At 41.3% G+C, this 17,742-nt stretch overlaps 1 protein-coding gene across 2 annotated transcripts in view; it reads right to left on the reverse strand.

The window, feature by feature from the left end:
* Window positions 1-17,742, reverse strand: part of CYFIP1 (cytoplasmic FMR1 interacting protein 1) — an 87,388-nt gene that overhangs the window by 56,230 nt on the left and 13,416 nt on the right. For both annotated transcript variants that reach the window (XM_054190453.1, XM_054190443.1), the window contains exons 2-11: window positions 10,236-10,359; window positions 9,977-10,066; window positions 8,500-8,577; window positions 7,598-7,699; window positions 6,177-6,358; window positions 4,822-4,918; window positions 4,554-4,682; window positions 3,123-3,227; window positions 2,857-2,948; window positions 1,502-1,619 (exon numbers count right to left, since the gene is read on the reverse strand). In XM_054190453.1, the coding sequence (XP_054046428.1) occupies window positions 1,502-1,619; window positions 2,857-2,948; window positions 3,123-3,227; window positions 4,554-4,682; window positions 4,822-4,918; window positions 6,177-6,358; window positions 7,598-7,699; window positions 8,500-8,577; window positions 9,977-10,066; window positions 10,236-10,352 (1,110 nt within the window). In that variant the 5' untranslated portion in view covers window positions 10,353-10,359. The remainder of the gene's footprint in view (window positions 1-1,501; window positions 1,620-2,856; window positions 2,949-3,122; window positions 3,228-4,553; window positions 4,683-4,821; window positions 4,919-6,176; window positions 6,359-7,597; window positions 7,700-8,499; window positions 8,578-9,976; window positions 10,067-10,235; window positions 10,360-17,742) is intronic.

The following is a 17,742-nucleotide window of genomic DNA, read 5'->3' on the forward strand; positions in this document are numbered from 1 at the left end:
CTTGATGAACTGACAGTAAGGTGTATAGAAAACTGGTTGAAAGACAGAGCTCAGAGGGTCGTGATTAGGAGCACAGAGTCTAGTTGGAGGTCAGTGACGAGTGGTGTTCCCCAGGGGTCAGTACTGGGCCCAGTCCTCTTCAATATAGTCATCAATGACCTGGATGAAGGGACAGAGTGCACCCTCAGCAAGTTTGCTGATGACACAAAGCTGGGGGGGTGGCTGACACACCAGAAGGCTGTGCCGCCATACAGAGAGACCTGGACAGGCTGGAGAGTTGGGCAAAGAGGAACCTTATGAAATTCATCAAGGGCAAGTGTAGGGTGCTGCACCTGGGGAGGAATAACCCCATGCACCAGTACAGGTTGGGGGCTGACCTGCTGGAGAGCAGCTCAGCTGAAAGAGACCTGGGAGTCCTGGTGGACAACAGGATGACCATGAGCCAGCAATGTGCCCTTGTGGCCAAGAAGGCCAATGGCATCCTGGGATTCATCAAGAAGTGTGGCCAGCAGGTCGAGGGAGGTCATCCTCCCCCTCTACTCTGCCTTGGTGAGGCCGCACCTGGAGTACTGTGTCCACTTCTGGGCTCCCCAGTTCAAGAAGGACAGGGAATTGCTGGAGAGGGTGCAGCAAAGGGCTACCAAGATGATGAGGGGACTGGAACACCTCTCTTATGAAGAAAGGCTGAGGGATTTGGGTCTCTTCAGTCTGGAAAAAAGGTGGCTGAGGGGGGACCTTATCAACACTTATAAATACTTAAAGGGTAGATGTCAGGAGGATGGGGCCAGGCTCTTTTCAGTGGTGCTCGGCGACAGGATAAGAGGTAATGGGCACAAACTTGAGCATAGGAAGTTCCACCTAAACATGAGGAGGAACTTCTTTACTTTGAGGGTGGCAGAGCACTGGAACAGGCTGCCCAGAGAGGTGGTGGAGTCTCCAACTCTGGAGACATTCCAAACCCACCTGGACACATTCCTGCAGGTGAATCTGACTTGGCAGGGGGGTTGGACTAGATGATCTCCAGAGGTCCCTTCCAAGCCTACCATTCTGTGATTTGCAGGTGAATTCAAGACACTAATGATATATATATGTTATAGGTTCTATATATGTATAGATGTGTGTATATACATGTGCAATTTTTTATTTTTAGCTAATCTCTTAACTTTTAGTTTCATTTAAACTGCTATGAGCACCCATTTGGAGTAAGGGCTAGACAACCTATTCCAAAAGAGACATGCCAAAAGTTCTAGGATACATATCCTAGACAGATAGATAAGCAGAAGAATACTGCAGTTTGTATGATGTATCATTACTATTGTAAATTTAAAGAGTGTAAATATCATGCAGAGACTGGGTCCTAGCCCTACAGTCAGCTTTTCTTGATTCAGGTGATCAAGCTGTGTTATTTACGTAGCCTGAGGTTTACCTGCTCTTCAGATAGTTAACAAAAACTGTTAATCAGTGACGCAAAAATTGCATAAATAGCTGTAATCCCACACACCTCGCTGTTGCTGTAACGAGCCAGTTCTGATATGAAACGCATATGGTCTTCTCTGATTTGGATCATCTGTTCACATATATTGTATTGGGGACTGCTGCTGGAAGACGTGCATGTCCATCTGTTTAAGATGACAAGAAACACCCCATCTAAATCAGTTTAGGCAATAAACAGTACAACTGATACTGCAAAGAAAGAATCACAATGCATGACTTAAAAAACATATCTTCCTTCTCTATCTGAGGCCTTTCCTCTCCTCACATCTCTACCTCTGTCCCTTCACAATCCATTAGTTATGGATTGCCCTTCTGATTTCAAACAGTACTTCTTCCAAGTCTTAAAAAGAACCTTTTTTATTTTCTTTTCTGTATTTTTAAAGGCTGCTGCTATGAAATACAGGAAATAATCCTCTGTTCAGGAGCGCACACTTAGGGACAGGACTGAAAAGTATTGAAAGGCAGGGCAGAAGTATAGGTATAGGCTGCAAGATACATCTAGGTACCTTCAGGTTGTTTTTCATTACTCTTATTTAACTATGAAGAACCTACAGTATGCTCCCAACTATTAAAAAAAAAGGCATTATTAAATACTATCAACATGTTACCAAGAGGGACACAAAAGACATGCTACCAGGAATGTCATGTTAAGCAGCCTTATATTTTTAGTAGCTCAGCAGGCCCGCTGCTGTTGATTTTCTCTTAGCAATTACATGCAGGTTATGTGTTTTTTTTCTGCAGGAATTAAAATGCAAAGCACCGCATTCTAAATTCATGTAACTGCATGGAGGGAAGGTCTTGGAGGAGCATGGAAATGTTCACCAAAACAAAGCAATAACCATAAACCATGGAACCATTTATGTAAAACCTGGCTGCATTTTCCATCCATTTTGCTGTGCTGCACGCCTCGCCAAACAAAAAAGAGGGGGAAAAAGCTAAGTTGCTGCTCCATATACAATATACACATGCCTATTTACCCATGCACTACTACTGCTCACCTTGCTTAGTAAAATCCTTCATTTCTTTTAAAGAAAGTTTCATATTTAAAGGAAAAAATAAAAATGAAATTAGTGTAAGTTAAAATTCATTTTCCTCCAACCCAGGTGATAAGAAATGTCACAGATGCAAGAATGAGCTCAGCAGCAAAGAAGGTTCTTTAAACAACTTGTTTCTTCAGTTGCATCTATTACACGAAGTATATTAATAGGGAAATACCCACGCCAAAAAGTAGACCAAAGTGAAAATCCTATTAAAGCAATTACCACAAACCCACAGACTAATGGATGATTATGAAAATATACTCCAAGGATCTGACTTTCCCCAGCCCAGACACTCCCCTATTTGTTTCCTTCTTGTCCTTACCTGGATTTATTTTCCTCGTAATGGGCACTGGTCTTAATGTATCTTGCAAGTTCTATTTGCATGTCACCAAACAGTGGGACAACCTGCAACTGCTGTACACAGGGAATAAATCAAATTAGATAAGTTATTAAACACAAATCTTAGTGAAAGGAAAACATTATTTACCTATAATTTAGTCCAAAGTGATCTTTATTCTATTTAATTATATTTAAAATGAAAGGGGAATTACCTTTGAAATCGCATATTAAGATCGAATCTTAACCAACCTTAAAGAACTTGTCTATCTTGGCTAAATTTATCCTTTTCTTTGCATCCAGCTTGTAGATGTTACTGACACTTCCATCCATCAAGTACAATCCAAAGCCCATAACCTGAAAAAGAAAAAACAAACCTCTCTGCAAAAGGACCTCAGAGGGAAAAACCTGCTGCAGTAAGACCGTTCTTCAGATCATTAAAAAAAAAAATTAATGTTTGAAATTATTCCTCAAAAGACCTGAAAACTCCTGAAACACCCACCCTCCTTCAAACAGAATATATTCTCAAATACATAGCTTTCTGTAGTATTCTTTTATGTATAAGTTTTTACATTAACATTAGCCTGATCAGTTATCCTTGTTTGTATCCCAGTTATACTTGTTTGTATAAAGATTTAACATACAAAAAAATCTCACTGAAACTAGAGTCTGGCTATTTTTAGACAGGTTTTTTTTCCACTTCCATTTTATTAAAATTCTGTATGTGCAAATTGATCTGTAACAGAATTTTAGGCCTATCATCTCTGAGCTATTGCTTTTTACGGCTTTCAGCATATCTCTGAATTATACACACAAGAGCTGAGAAGCATCCAAAAAAAATCTAATTACATTTTGACCAAATTATTCATTAACATAAAGTTATAATTCAGTATTCACAGTAGTAGGAGCTGACCATTAGCCACTTAATACGTTCTAAGCACACGTTTACCAAACAAAAAGCCTAAATATGAAATACATGGTGGACATCCTTGGAGATAGAATACAAATGTTCTAGAGTTCATGTATTGTTTCAGGATGCTTCCATTTGGTCCTAATAAACAGAGCTCTTCAGAAGTTAAATGCTGAAGTGACTCAAAATATTTGTCATGAGGCAAATTTTCAATTCTTACTCTATACATTTTCTTCCACTGCAAGACATGCAGCTGATAAGATCAACCATATTCAACTTCATATTGCCCAACACTCTCTTATTACACGTATATACTCCAGCTAACTAAACTTATCTACTATCCCTAATTTCAAAATACTTGTGCCCTGAAATCTTTGATACACGGTCTCACCTCCAAAAGCTTTTTATACAAACTTGCCACATATCTAAAAATAAAACGTAGTAGTTCCTTTCTGTTATCATACTTCATAGAAACACAATTCCATAGAACCGTTTTCCTAGCAAGGCTGCATTTCAATTGGGACAACTTCAATTTATGAAAAACAAAAATGGATTAGAAACTTTCTAAATAGTTCTAACGTGCAATACAATAAAAAGGCAATGGAGAGGAAAAAAAGAAAAAAGGAATAAATGGAGTTATTTGGTTAATATCGTTTGGGTTTTTTCTTAAAAAAAAAAAAAAAAAATCACCTACAAAACACACCCCAGGAATTCAGACATCTGTGTCCTGCCTGAACAATTCTTTTTTAATTTTGTACCAGAAAGAAACTTACTTTCAAAAGCATATGTTTCTCACTAGGCGTTAGATACATTTTGTTCTCATAGTAGTCCACACACAAATTTACAATATCTGCAAGCAGTTCTTCATAGCCAACGATCACCTCCAACTGCTGCTGTAAGGACTGGAAAAAAAGAAGAAAAGGATATTAGTCAACTAGTTATACTCCCTGGGGAACAACAGTTACTACCAAACTGGAAGAGTTTTCTTTTAATAGTTTTGTAAAGCATTGGGTATGTTAAAAAAAGTCAATGAAAGCTTACTTGTGTTATCTTGTTGTGGTTTGCAAGGAACATGGAGAGGTTCTGGGATTCTTGAATGGACTGAGGATCTGCCATTTTCCGCAGAAACTGAGCGGCTCTTTGAAAACAGAAGGAAAAACAGCATTTCCCTTCAGCAGGACTGCTTGTAACCAAATCTGTCCCCTCTTAACAGAAAGACACTCGTCCCCAAATCTACAAGGGAAACTGTAAATTGTCAGCACATCTCTAATTGCCAGTACAGTGGTATATTATTCACTGCTCGTACAGGATTGTCAACCTCAGTGCATCTCCCATCTCCAAACTCCTGAATCAAGCAGAAAGAGAACACAAGAGAAAGAGACAGCCAGTACTTTTTTGCCACAGCTTTACAAAAGCAAGTTATCCAAACACAGACTTGAAAAATCTGTATCAAGAGCCTGTTTCATAAAACATAAAGGGAAGATTTAGGCAAACAGCTGAAAATACAGGTGAGAGTTCACTATAAGAGAGATATGGACTTAATTAATCCCAAATTCCCACTGCACCTTAGTTAAAAGACTCAATCCAACCCAACACAAAAACCATTGGGATATCTCTCAACTGATGCGGGCAGCAGTGGCTCTGTAGACCCAAGCCATGCAACAACTCAGGAAAAGTCAGCCTGCCAGAAAACAGAGTTTGTCCTCCAGAAGCATGTCTCCAAAGAAGAAAAACACGCAAACCAAGTAAGTTTAACAGGTCTCCAGGCACAACAACAACTACAAAAGGTAACTACTGGTAAAGGTAGAAATGAAATCTCATGTAAGTGGAAGCAGCACAGATCAAATTGGCTAGTCATTGCCTGAATAGTTTTTATGAAAGACCACAGATGCTACAGCTGGCACAGACTAGCTTCCCCTGCTGCTCTGACCACCGTGTTCGACGAAAGACACCCAATACCATCTGGCAGCTCAAGCACAAAACTTGGCCACTGATATCCCACCCTCCTCTCCTCTCTGCTACACCTGTGATCACAACCACCTTGAATGGCAAAGCTGAAATGTCTTAAGAACAAGCGTAACAACTCTCATCTACAAATGTCAAAAGTGGATGCCTAGGACAGGATACGACATGATAGGACAGAACAGAAGCGAAGTGCCAGAAGCAACCAGAAAGCCAGTTTCCTCTCAAACTTAAAAAGAAAAGCTTTATTGAGCTAAATATACTCATTACATTTAGTGTACACTGCATCCCTAATCTCAAGGTAATCTGTCCCACACATGAAGAGACTACTTTTGAAGAGAAAGCTGTCAGAAAAAGAGCAACTGCTGCCACCTCGTGGGGAGGCCTGTATCCTGGCAGCAGAAACCCGGCTCCTCTTGCTCCTTGCCACTTACCGCTTGTAGGCTGAATGGTCATTCTTCACGCTGCACTTCATATTTTTCAACTCATCCAATACCGCAAACATGTTGATGAATTTGCCCAGCGTGATCAGATATGCTTCAGACACGAAATCCTTCCTCCTTTCTGCGTGGCACAAGCGTCTCACCTCCCCACAAAATCGTTCAATCGCATTTCTCTAATGGGGTAAAAAAGAGAAGAAATAAGGAATAAAAGCCATGAGATTTCCAGGAAAAAAGTTTAATCGTGTAACTGGAGCCAGTCCAATGAAAAGTGCCACTGAAGCAGAAAAATGTTTAAAGCATGCAAAGCTAACAAGGCGTCAGCACAGACTTTCCAGCTCCACCTCTGTGTACTTGCTGTGTGCTACAAGCGTCACCAGTGATTTTTGCCACAGAGCTTGCCTGGCACAAGGGGCAAAGTTATTCTTTGCAAATTGAAGTCATAAAAGTTGAAAATCCCTTTGAAAAAAGTGATTTCATCTTCTTCAGTGAGAGAGCGTACATGCATTAAGAGGCAGATTGTAGGTATATTCTCTTAAAACAAAATACCCCACAGCACACTGATTAATAGCAGTACGTGCCAACTTGCAAAATCATCCTGCCACATGTTTATTTGAGGGCTTATGTCCAAGAGCACATCAGGGCCATCTGAGATAAAGATTACAAGTACAAAAAAACACAGCAACTTCGAATGTAAAGAGGAACCTGTTCTGAGCTTAGAGCACTAATCTCCTTAAACAAAAGGAGATTGTTGGTAGTCAGTAAGATCCGCCAGTTGGGGAAGAGGACAGGAAATGTTGCATTTCATTCAGTCTCCTCTTCCGGTGTGCTTGGGGGCTCTAGCTGCTCTGGCTCCCACCGATTAATGCCTGGAAACATCCTCAGTCCATTGATATTCAAATGGCAAGCTGCCAGCATGGGAGGAGAAAGCAAGACAGACTGCTTTTCTCCAGTGCCCCGTGTAGCTTGGGTGGCTGGCGGGTCACGACAACTGGGTGAGCTTGCCTCAGTTATGAATTTCCATAGCAAAGTTGCACCTGCTGCTCTGGTGTCCAGACTTGTGGATCCCTCACTCCCCAACAAATGGTTTCTGTGCCAAGACGCTTTTATATATACATGTGAAACATATTATTTTTCTATTTCCTTTCTTCCTAAAGTGCCAGAACTGTCCCCATGTGCTACCTAGGGACCATATGCAGTTATCTTTGATTTTATGCTGAAAGTCTTAATGGAGATCGCCTGAAGTTTTTAAGATAGGCATTACAAATTCTGCCCTTCTGTGAGACAATATGCGTTAGTGTTTTTTTTTCCAAGTATAATGACTAGGTTAGGTATCTGAGCACACAATATCAAGCATACAAAACAGGAATATAAAAATACAAGCCTACTGACAAATTTGTTTCCATTCCATTTACCTGAAAATACATAAAATTCATCAGTTTTGTGACTTCTGGCTCCAGAACTTCCACAGTTTTCTCATAAATTTCTACTCTGTTAGGCTGCTCATTGCACTTGACCTGAGGACAATTAAAGAGATATTACACTTGGAACTTTTCCTGATAAAGCCTCAGAAACTAAGATCCCCAATGACAACTTGAGAAAACATATTATCATCCTAAAGAGACAAACTTAAGGCATAAATTGCCGGTTTTGGCAATTTTATGCTAGTCTTCTAAGATTGTATGTGTTTAAAAAAAAAATTCTAAGATTTTTCTCTCTGTTACAAATAGAGAGAAAATCTCACGGCAAATAATTTAGTGTTCAAACACCTCTGTATCGTTAGGACAATATTCTTTCCACCTTATTAAGTCACTTGCTGAAAGTCATATGCTAAAATAGGGCCAAAACCAGAAATTAAAACAGATTACCTGATTTCCAATCTAAATATTTAAACCACAGGATAATCCTTCCTTGCATTTCAGTACAAAAATAACTGCATTACAAACTCCTTATAAATCAGGCAGGTGTCAGATTGTGGCTATAATATTCTTCAGTTTTCTGATGCATCTTAATATTCTTCCCACCCCACCCCTATACAACCATTCCCAGACACCTGAGGCTGCCTATGGACTTCTCACCTATTCACAGGGTCTTAATTTGCATACAGGTCAATAAAACACTGCATAGCTCTGACATTCAGAAAATTACTACCTAGGATGTCTAGAAACTTAAATGTTTTAACTTTAAAAAGAGACCAACTAGACCCCAAGTGCTAAAAGACACTATGGCATGCCCAGCTTGCCTATTCATGAGTCAAGAAGACGACAGCAAGACAGAAGTTCACAAAATGCACAACAGTTTAATTTGCATCCTTTACCTGAGGAATGGCTCTTGAGCAGCTTCTCCATGTGTATAACATGACTGCGTATTCCTGACCCTCTTCTAGCATTTCATTCTGTAAGAAAGACACTGGGCATAATTAAGCATTGTAATACAAAGGGTTAAATCCACTGGTCTTAACATCATTCCAAAACCTTGTCCAAACAAACCTATTTCTCTTATCAGAATGTATATGTACAAACACAAATATATTGCAAGCTGAATGATACATCATACTGTATGTATGTAAAATAATATTACCATAATTCATAGCCTCATCTGGCATATTATATGTATTAGACCTGACCAGTTACTGATGTCCAGCTTAGCTATAACCCAACAGCTACAAAAAATTTCATTTATTCTCAGTCATCTGTTTTAGCACCCAACCTAATTCTGAGAGAATTCACATCATCATCTTCATACCGTTAAGCCAACAAACACCTACCAGATCACCAATCAACAACTGCAGCAATTATGCCTACCTAATGACAAAAATGACCTCCTCAGATCATATTTTTTTTTGTGTCGTTCTTTCTTCCCAAAACTAAAGACACCGCAATCTAGAAATAAAAATGCTAATCTGAGATGGGGGGGGGGGGAGGGGGAATATTTGTTTTTCTTTTTAAACTCCGGTACTGCAGGTGGAATGGTCAAGGATGAAAGAGTCAGCACATGCAGAGCAATATCCTTTTTTACATGTCAAAGGAGAGGGCCTACATCTCCAAACAATCAAAACAGGCTAAGGAGTTGTCAGATAATTTTAAGAGTAGATTGGTGTAAATTTACATAATTTTCAGTAGCATGTAATCAGGTGCTTAAGCTGCTCATTCAACTCTTTCTGAACTGGCTTCTAGAATTACAAGACATATCATTCCTTATTTTCCAAGAGTGCATGAAACAACGACAAGTTCAGTACAGACCAGTGCTTGCAGCCTGCAACTTCCTGCAGCACCACCATCAGAGATGGATGGAGTTACTAATATGAAGTCTTATCTTATACTGTGGAACTGTTAAAAACCACAGACTACCTTAACAAAAACATGCCAACAAATGACCAACATACACACTCCACAGTGAGGAAGCCAACAAAACCCTTCAACACCAGTAAACTGACAGAGAAGTAGTGGATATTTGGGAGGATGGAAGGTAATATTTCACTCAAGTTACAGCAGTTAGCTGTCAATACAACCAATTCACCTCAGAATAATGGAAAAATGCACAATGAAAGCAAGAGACTTTTAAGCAACACTGTCTGATCAAGAAGAAAGACCATTTAAAAATTATCAAGAAGTACATGTATGAAAAAAAGAAAAGCCATACACTTTTTCATCTCACTGCCTCCTGGAAGTGTTGTAGGTTACCTGGTTTCTGGTTTTCTGTGATCACAATTCTTACAATGAAATGCAAGAAGATATGTTCCTCTCCTTTTACTCCAAGTTAACACAAAAGTACACATCTGAACATCTACTTACCATGCTAGAATGGACAGTAGCTTGCTCAATGTATCTTGCAATGCCAGTGACAAATGCATTTCTGTCTTCAAAATTAGTGTTGAAGTTTGGCTGCAGAGAAAGCAAAATGTAGAATTTAATGCTTGGTAGGGGAAAAAAAAATATATATATTGCAAATTAAACACACTTTGGTTTGATCGTTTTTTGTTTTTTTTTAAAAGCACATACTTTTTTTCTTAACAGCAATGGGGAATGGAAAAATTCTGCAAGGACAACACACCTGGTAAAGCAAAGATGATGGCGGGGGTTCAATACACGGTTGCTGATCTGGCAATGGTAACTCTTCCAGGAGATCCACATTGGACAAAGCATCCTCCAGTGTTACTTGAGCAGTCATTTTGCACCTGGTTAAAAAATACATGCGTACATATAGATATGTATACACACATACATATATGTTATTATACCCACAGAAAACAAATGAGTAATATGCAGAGCAAGGAGCAACTTATGTTGTGGGAAATGTGCAGTTTCCCTTCAACAATAACAGAAGGGAAACAGTCAAACTGAAACCCATCTGGTTTTAGTACACAAGTTCAAAAAAGACTTTTAGGACTAACATCCTCCTCCTTACTTTTATGAGTTGAGAAATGTTCCTCTTCCCCCATGGACACGCACCAGAAATACACAAAAAATAGAGGAAAGGGTGACATCTATCTAACACACAGTAAAGAAAGGAAGACTGCTATGTAACCTTCTCTGGTTAAACTAGAGGCAAAGTTATTCTGTGGTCTGCTTCCGTTACAATAAACACAGAAAAATCCAGTAACAAGCACAGGTATAAAACTTTCCTGTAAGGATTCAGTTTTGGGCCGACGACTCTTCAAACCCTTATCTACAGATAAGGATACTACCAGCCCATCTTCAGGAGACCTGGCTGTCACAAGGTGCTGGCAGTCTCCACTGTTTCATGTTCTAGGACATCCAGATCCTCTTTGAGTAGAAAGTCATGAGAAGCACAAAACCCCTCAGGGTCATGCCAAAGGTCAAAGAAAGTGTACACACACACACCCCCACACAAGAAGGTCAAAGAAAGGGTATCCCCCCCTTGATAAGCAAGACTGGCAAATTGGTAACAATGGACAAGGAGAAGGCTGAGGTACTCAACAACGTTTTTGCCTCAGTCTTCGCTGGCAACCTCTCTCCCCACACCTCTCGAGTGGATGGACCACAAGGCAGGCACTGGGAGAGGAAAGTCCCTCCCACTGTAAGAAAAGATCAGGTTTGTGACCACCTGAGGAACCTGAACATACATAAGCCTATGGGATGCGTTCCAGAGTCCTGAGGGAACTGGCTAATGTAGTTGCCAAACCACTCTCCATGACATTTGAAAAGTCATGGCAGTCAGGTGAAGTCCCCAGTGACTGGAAAAAGGGAAACATTGCAACCATTTTTAAAAAGGGTAGAGAGGAGGAGCCCAGGAACTACCAACCTGTTAACCTCACCTCTGCCCCAGGAAGATCATGGAATGGATCCTCCTAGAAGCTATGCTAAGGCACATGGAGGACAGGGAGGTGATTTGAGACTGCCAGCATGGCTTCACCAGGGGGAAGTCCTGCCTGACCAACCTAGTGGCTTTCTACAATGGAGTGACTGCATCAGTGGACAAGGGGAGAGCTACAGATGTCGTCTATCTGGACTTCTGTAAGGCCTTTGACATGGTTCCCAACAACATCCTCCTCTCTAAATTGCAGAGATATGGATTTGATGAGCAGACTGTTTGGTGGATGGTCACATCCAGAGGGTAGTGGTCAACAGCTCAATGTCCAGATGGAGATCAGTGACAAGTGGTGTCCCTCAGGGGTCCATATTGGGACTAGTACTGTACAGTATCTTCACCAATGACATAGACAGTGGCATTGAGCGCACCCTCAGCAAGTTTGCAGACAACACCAAGCTGAGTGGTGCGACTGACACACCTGAGGAATGGGATGCCATCCAGAGGGACCTGGACAGGCTTGAGGAGTGGGCCACTCTGAACCTCATGAAATTCAACAAGGTCAAGTGCAAGATCCTGCACCTGGGTCAGGGCAGCCCCCAGTATGAATACAGGCTGGGGGATGGAGGGATTGAGAGCAGCCCTGAGAAGGAGGACCTGGGAGTACTCATGGATGAAAACCTGGACATGAGCTGGCAACGTGTGCTCACAGCCCAGAAAGCCAGCGGTATCCTGGACTGCATCAAAAAAAGCGTGTCCAGCAGGTCGAGGGAGGTGATTCTGCCCCTCTAGTCTGCTCTGGTGAGACCCCACCTGGAGTACTGTGTCCAGCTCTGGAGTCCTCAGCACAGGAAAGACATGGACCTGTTGGAGCACGTCCAGAGGAGGGCCACAAAAATGATCAGAGGGATAGAACACCTCTGCTGTGAAGACAGGTTGAGAGAGTTGGGGTTGTTCAGCCTGGAGAAGAGAAGGCTCCAGGGAGACCTTATAGCAGCCTTTCAGTACTTAAAGGGGGCCTAGAATCATAGAATGGTTTGGGTTGGAAGGGACCTTAAAGATCATCTTGTTTCAACCCCCCTTCCATGGGTAGGGACACCACCCACTAGACTAGGTTGCTCAAAGCCCCATCCAGCCTGGGAAGATGGGGACAAACTTTTTAGCAGGACCTGTTGCCATAGGACAAGGTGTAATCGCTTTAAACTAAAAGAGGGTAGATTTACACTAGAGAGAAGGAAGAAATTTTTTACAAAAACTGGGCAGTGAAACACTGGAACAGGTTGCCCAGAGAGGTGGTAGATGCCCCATCCCTGGAAACATTCAAGGCCAGGCTGGATGGGGCTCTGAGCAACCTGATCTAGTGGGAGGTGTCCCTGCTCATTGCAGGGGAGTTTGGACTAGATGATCTTTAAAGGTCCCTTCCAACCCAAACTATTCTATGCTTCTATGATCTCCATAAACCTCTAACTGCTGCCACTGCATGGAAGATTTGAATCAAGAACGGCAACAAGAAGAAATTTTAGGAAGAAAGCATGGAATAGTACAACTCAATCATCCCCTTTTGTATAATGATCTACTCATCTTCCTCGGTGAAGTAAAAAAATGCTCATTTTTAAGGTAACACCTCTAATCAAGCTGTCTCTTTTTTTCTATAGGGCTTTGCAAGTTATTTTCCCACATTTACCAGAGTAAAACAATGCACCTACTGTGAAAGGAGGAGTCAAGCACTGCCCTTGGCTCTAACCAGGAGGGCAGGAAGACCAAGCACTGCACTCTGGAGGAGCAGGACCCTGCCTAGCACATGTCACCCCCACGGAGCCGTGCCATCCCCACGTGCAGGGGAAGATGAGCAGATCTCGCCGCAGCTTTGCTGATAGCTCACCATCAGATTCCCAGGACAGGCTGGCAATCCCACCATTTGCTGCACTTGTAGTGGCCTGGCAGAAAAACCTCCTCACTTTCTCTTACCTAATTATGGTTTCCTGGGGAAAGCCCCACAAAACAACAGCTTTACCACCAAGAAGAAGCTCAGCTGACAAAAAAGAACCAAAACCCAAAGCAAAGGGAAGGAAGTAGCCAGAAGTGATTATCCATCTACCTTCAGAGAGCAACCCTGCATCCCAAGCCATCGCCACAAAGCTTGACGTACCAGGTATGGAGAGAGCTCACCAACAACTTCAAACAACCACCATCAAAATGGTGCAGGGTCCTTTTGCTTCTTGAAACCCCAGCCCAAACCCTTCTTCAAGCCTGAGCATATCCGGTTTTGTTAAAATAAATAAATAAACACCCATAATGTGCAATTTATGATCCCTGCCAAAAAATGAGGAAGGACTGGACTGACAGGAGTGCTAGCTGGCAGACCTGCTCCGGGACGCTTGCCCAGCACCTGCTTACACCCATCTCAAACTCCTTCACAAGAACCACAGTTATTCTCAAATTAGAGAGCAGCAAAACACAGAGTCCTCCCTTCAATAAATAAACAAATGCCAAAAAAATTCTACGTGTGAGCAAAAGTCCTGTGAAGAGGTCAGACACTCAACAGTTTTATCCTAGAGAAAATGGAAGAGAGTTGCCAATAAGTCATTTCAAATAAATAATATTTTAATTTTTGGTCTGAGTATCTATAGATCAAGCTTTAGCGAAAAAAGGAAATAACACAACACATTACTTGAATTAGTTTAACTGAGAGGCTCCTTCCAACTTGTAACTTTTCTTCCTTCTAGCCTCTCCAGCAAAGAGAATCACCTGGCTGTGTGGCTACTGTGGGACATGTCGACGGTGGGACCAAAGGGCCCCATAGTCCTCTCCCCTGCTGCAGCCCAGGACAGGCACACAGCCACTAGGCAGCTCCAAGCAAGAGCAACAGGGGCATGCTACAAAAAACTGCTCTACCCATGCTCCAAAAACCATAGCTAAAAATGGCTGCCCATTCTACACCAAAAATTACTGCACCTATTCGCATAAAGGGGAGCAGTCACTGAGTGCAAGGAAAGTGTCAACACCCTCTCCCCAATCCACACATTCCCAAAACATGGTCCATCAATGACTCAGATCCCTGCTGCAGAAGAGAGCTGGGCATTCACAAAAGCCGGGTCCTGACTTGTGTCTCCTCATCACCAGAAGCCCTTAATCCCCTTACGTGCTATTTCAGAAAGCACACCTGCACGCTTTTGGCCTCAATATTTACAATTGCACAGGAGTGCAATCCTCCAGCATCAGCTTTCTAAATTCAGACTATCAGACATTAAAATATCTGTGGATTTTTTTTTTTAAATACTTGGAAAAAAATTTAAAAATAGAAACCAAAGCATAAGCAAAACCAAAATCCCATCTCACTTAAACTGCTATCTACTCAATAGCACAAGTCTGGAAAACCCCTGTTGCCAGGCCAGACGCACAAGCTAAGAAACAAAAGCTCCCCGCTGCCCTCTGGGTTGTGAAGAGAAACAGGGGAAGGTGCATTTCTCCAAGCCCTTCGGCATGATTTCCCAGAGACAGATCAGCATTTTTCAAACCAGGAAAACATAAGCAATTGGGCACAGACTGTTACAAAAGCCTTCTTGTTTCAAGGTTGCTCGCTGACAGTTCCACTTTGTAATTTTGCCAAAGGGATACACATGCTCGGTGTTTCATTGGCCAAGTTCAATGCTCCTGTTCTCCAGCTTTTTCACCCTTGTACCTCACAAGACGTGAAAGAGGAAGCATCTCCTTCCTGCCCAGCTTTAAGACATTTGCAAATGTTGTGAGGGCATGATTCACCCTTCCCCTCTGCCCCAAGAAGTGAGCAGCCGAGGTTTGACAACAGCGGCAGTGGTGAAACAGCCGGAGCTTGGCCACGCTCACACCGTGTTAGCCGGAAGACAATGTCCCACAGCCAGGTGACACCACCACAAGGTCCTTGCCACATCCGCGCCTGATGTGGAAGCCCTGGGACCAGGACAGAAAAGATTTCCTTGAAGTCTGGGGGTTTTTCCCCCTTTCTTTTCTGCTGCTGTTGTTAGTAAAACCAGCTCCAAAAGATGTCTGTTTCTAGTGTACAACGATGGAGGGCTGGCAAAACCAGATTTTTTTTTCCTCCTAAGTCTCATAAAAATTAATTTAAGAAAACTAAAATTCCAAAGACAGAAAATTAGATAGTTTTGTCTCCTTAAGAGTCATTTCATTATGAGTTCTTACAGGTGAAATTACTGGGCTGGAGAGCTAATACTTTAACAGACTCCTTTTTGGCAGAGAACATCAGAAACTTCAAAGACCTACTTAAAAAATTCAGAAGCTGCACTCTGATTAGGAGTTTAGCTAAATGAGAACAGATTAAAATGCTGTAGTCATACTGATAATTATAGTTATACTAGTAAATTTACCCAAGCTGTGAGAAGAACTTTCTTACTAAATTCTACAACGTTTCAGCTTTGAACCTACCTGAGATTTTCCAGGATGGATTTTCTCAGGTAGAAGACGTATAAGAATTATTTCTGAAATAATCCTCCTTTTCTTTTTGTTATCTTTGTACCAGGACACGTCATTACAGCAGTAAAGTCAAAATGCACTCCAAGAACACATTTTCCTGGATGTACACAACTTAATTAAATACCATTCATTATCTGACATCCTCTCTCCAGCACAGAGAATCACATATGCCAGCATGCTGTTTTGCTAAATTTTGGTGTTTGATGAGCACACCCAGCTTTCTAAGCAGGAGACAGCAGCATCTGTGCTGATTCTCAGCTCCTTTTTTTGGATTTCAAATCAAGAAAATCCTTGTCTCCTGCACAGACTAGCTTCAGCCTTACGATGCCAAGTCCCACCGTGTCCAAGGATCAGAGGTATCAATCACAGGGTTTTTAGGGAAACTTTTGAGTATGTTAGTTAATGCAGGCCACTGGCTAGCTAAAATTAAGACATTCTCCTTTTCTTTGGTTCCAAAGGAGGTGAGCATTGAGTGAGCCTGACGCTGCTCAGAAGAGCTTGGGCTGCAGAGAAGCTCACTGCGCCACCTCTATCACGTTGTCCACAAGAAAAGCAAAATAAAAAAAAAGGCACCAGACCTCAAAGTCTCTTAAGCGTTGTTTACATTTTGATTTAGCTTCAGAGCTGGCTTATTATTTAAATATACTCAGACAAAAGATTTGCCACTCTTTTTAAAATGTCATAATTCTGTACTGTTGTTCAAAGCTGTGCAACTGCGTGTTATGCAGTTCTCTGCTCACAACATTGCTCTCGTATTTAGACAAGAGGAGGTCAATCCTAGTAAAAACACTGTTCTCACATCTCCTTCCTTACAGAATAATGTTGAAGTCTTTGCAAAAAATCTATATTCTTAATTCCAAGCATATTAGAAAACACCCAGCATGCACCTCTCAGCCTTGCTCTTTTAGGCCTCCTGAGGTTTCAGACTATTTGTAAAAAAAAATATGAACAGGGCAAATTATGGCAAAAAGTCTTTTGGAAAAAAAAATTAAAAAGTGACCAGAAGAAATAATAAAACAGAAGGTACTGACTGAGAGAGCAAAAAGTAGAGAAAAGAGCATTAACTTCAGAATCTCTGAGAGAAAAAGGACTGCTGTAACGCCATTCATCTCTCAAGATCAAAGTTTAAAAAAATTCCCCCAAATTCTAGGGAATTAAGTAGATACAAAAAAAACTTTGAGTTTTTAAGATTTCTTCCAGTGGCAGAGATAAGCAGGTCAAATTATTTATCAAAAAGAAGATCAAAAGGCAACTCAGGCACTCAGTCTATAAATAGCTAAAACAGGAAAATGATGCTTGATGATAGGAGATAGTTCTTACACGTGTTCAGCAACGGCACAAACAATCCAACTTGTAACTAGCAACCAAGTTTTAAAAAAATAAATGCAGCTAAAGCAAATGAACTTAGGTAACTGTAGGCTTCTTGAGACCTTGTTATAAATGTAGAAATTACCACGCAGTTCCTCTTTAGCTTCTGCCACAATCATTTGGCCAAGACTTCCCCAAAACCAGCCTCCAACGGCCTTAAGAATCTACCCAGCTGAGCTTTAAAAAGATGTAGATTCCAACATACAAGTTCAACCTCAAATAACTGGGTTTGATAATATCTACTTACAGGTGAAAAATAAAGCCTTTCACCATAAAAATTATCAGATGAAATTCAACGGCTGTGTTAGACAAGATCAGGAGATAACAGGGATGGTATCATGTCATCACAGAACATTTTAAAAAATAGAAAGCTATATTGAGTATCCTGAAAATACATAGATAAAGAATAAGAAGGAATTCCTTGGATAGGTACAAGTACATATGCCATTTA

Source organism: Rissa tridactyla, chromosome 1 (genome assembly GCF_028500815.1).
Source record: "Rissa tridactyla isolate bRisTri1 chromosome 1, bRisTri1.patW.cur.20221130, whole genome shotgun sequence".
NCBI classification, from domain to species: Eukaryota; Metazoa; Chordata; class Aves; order Charadriiformes; family Laridae; genus Rissa; species Rissa tridactyla.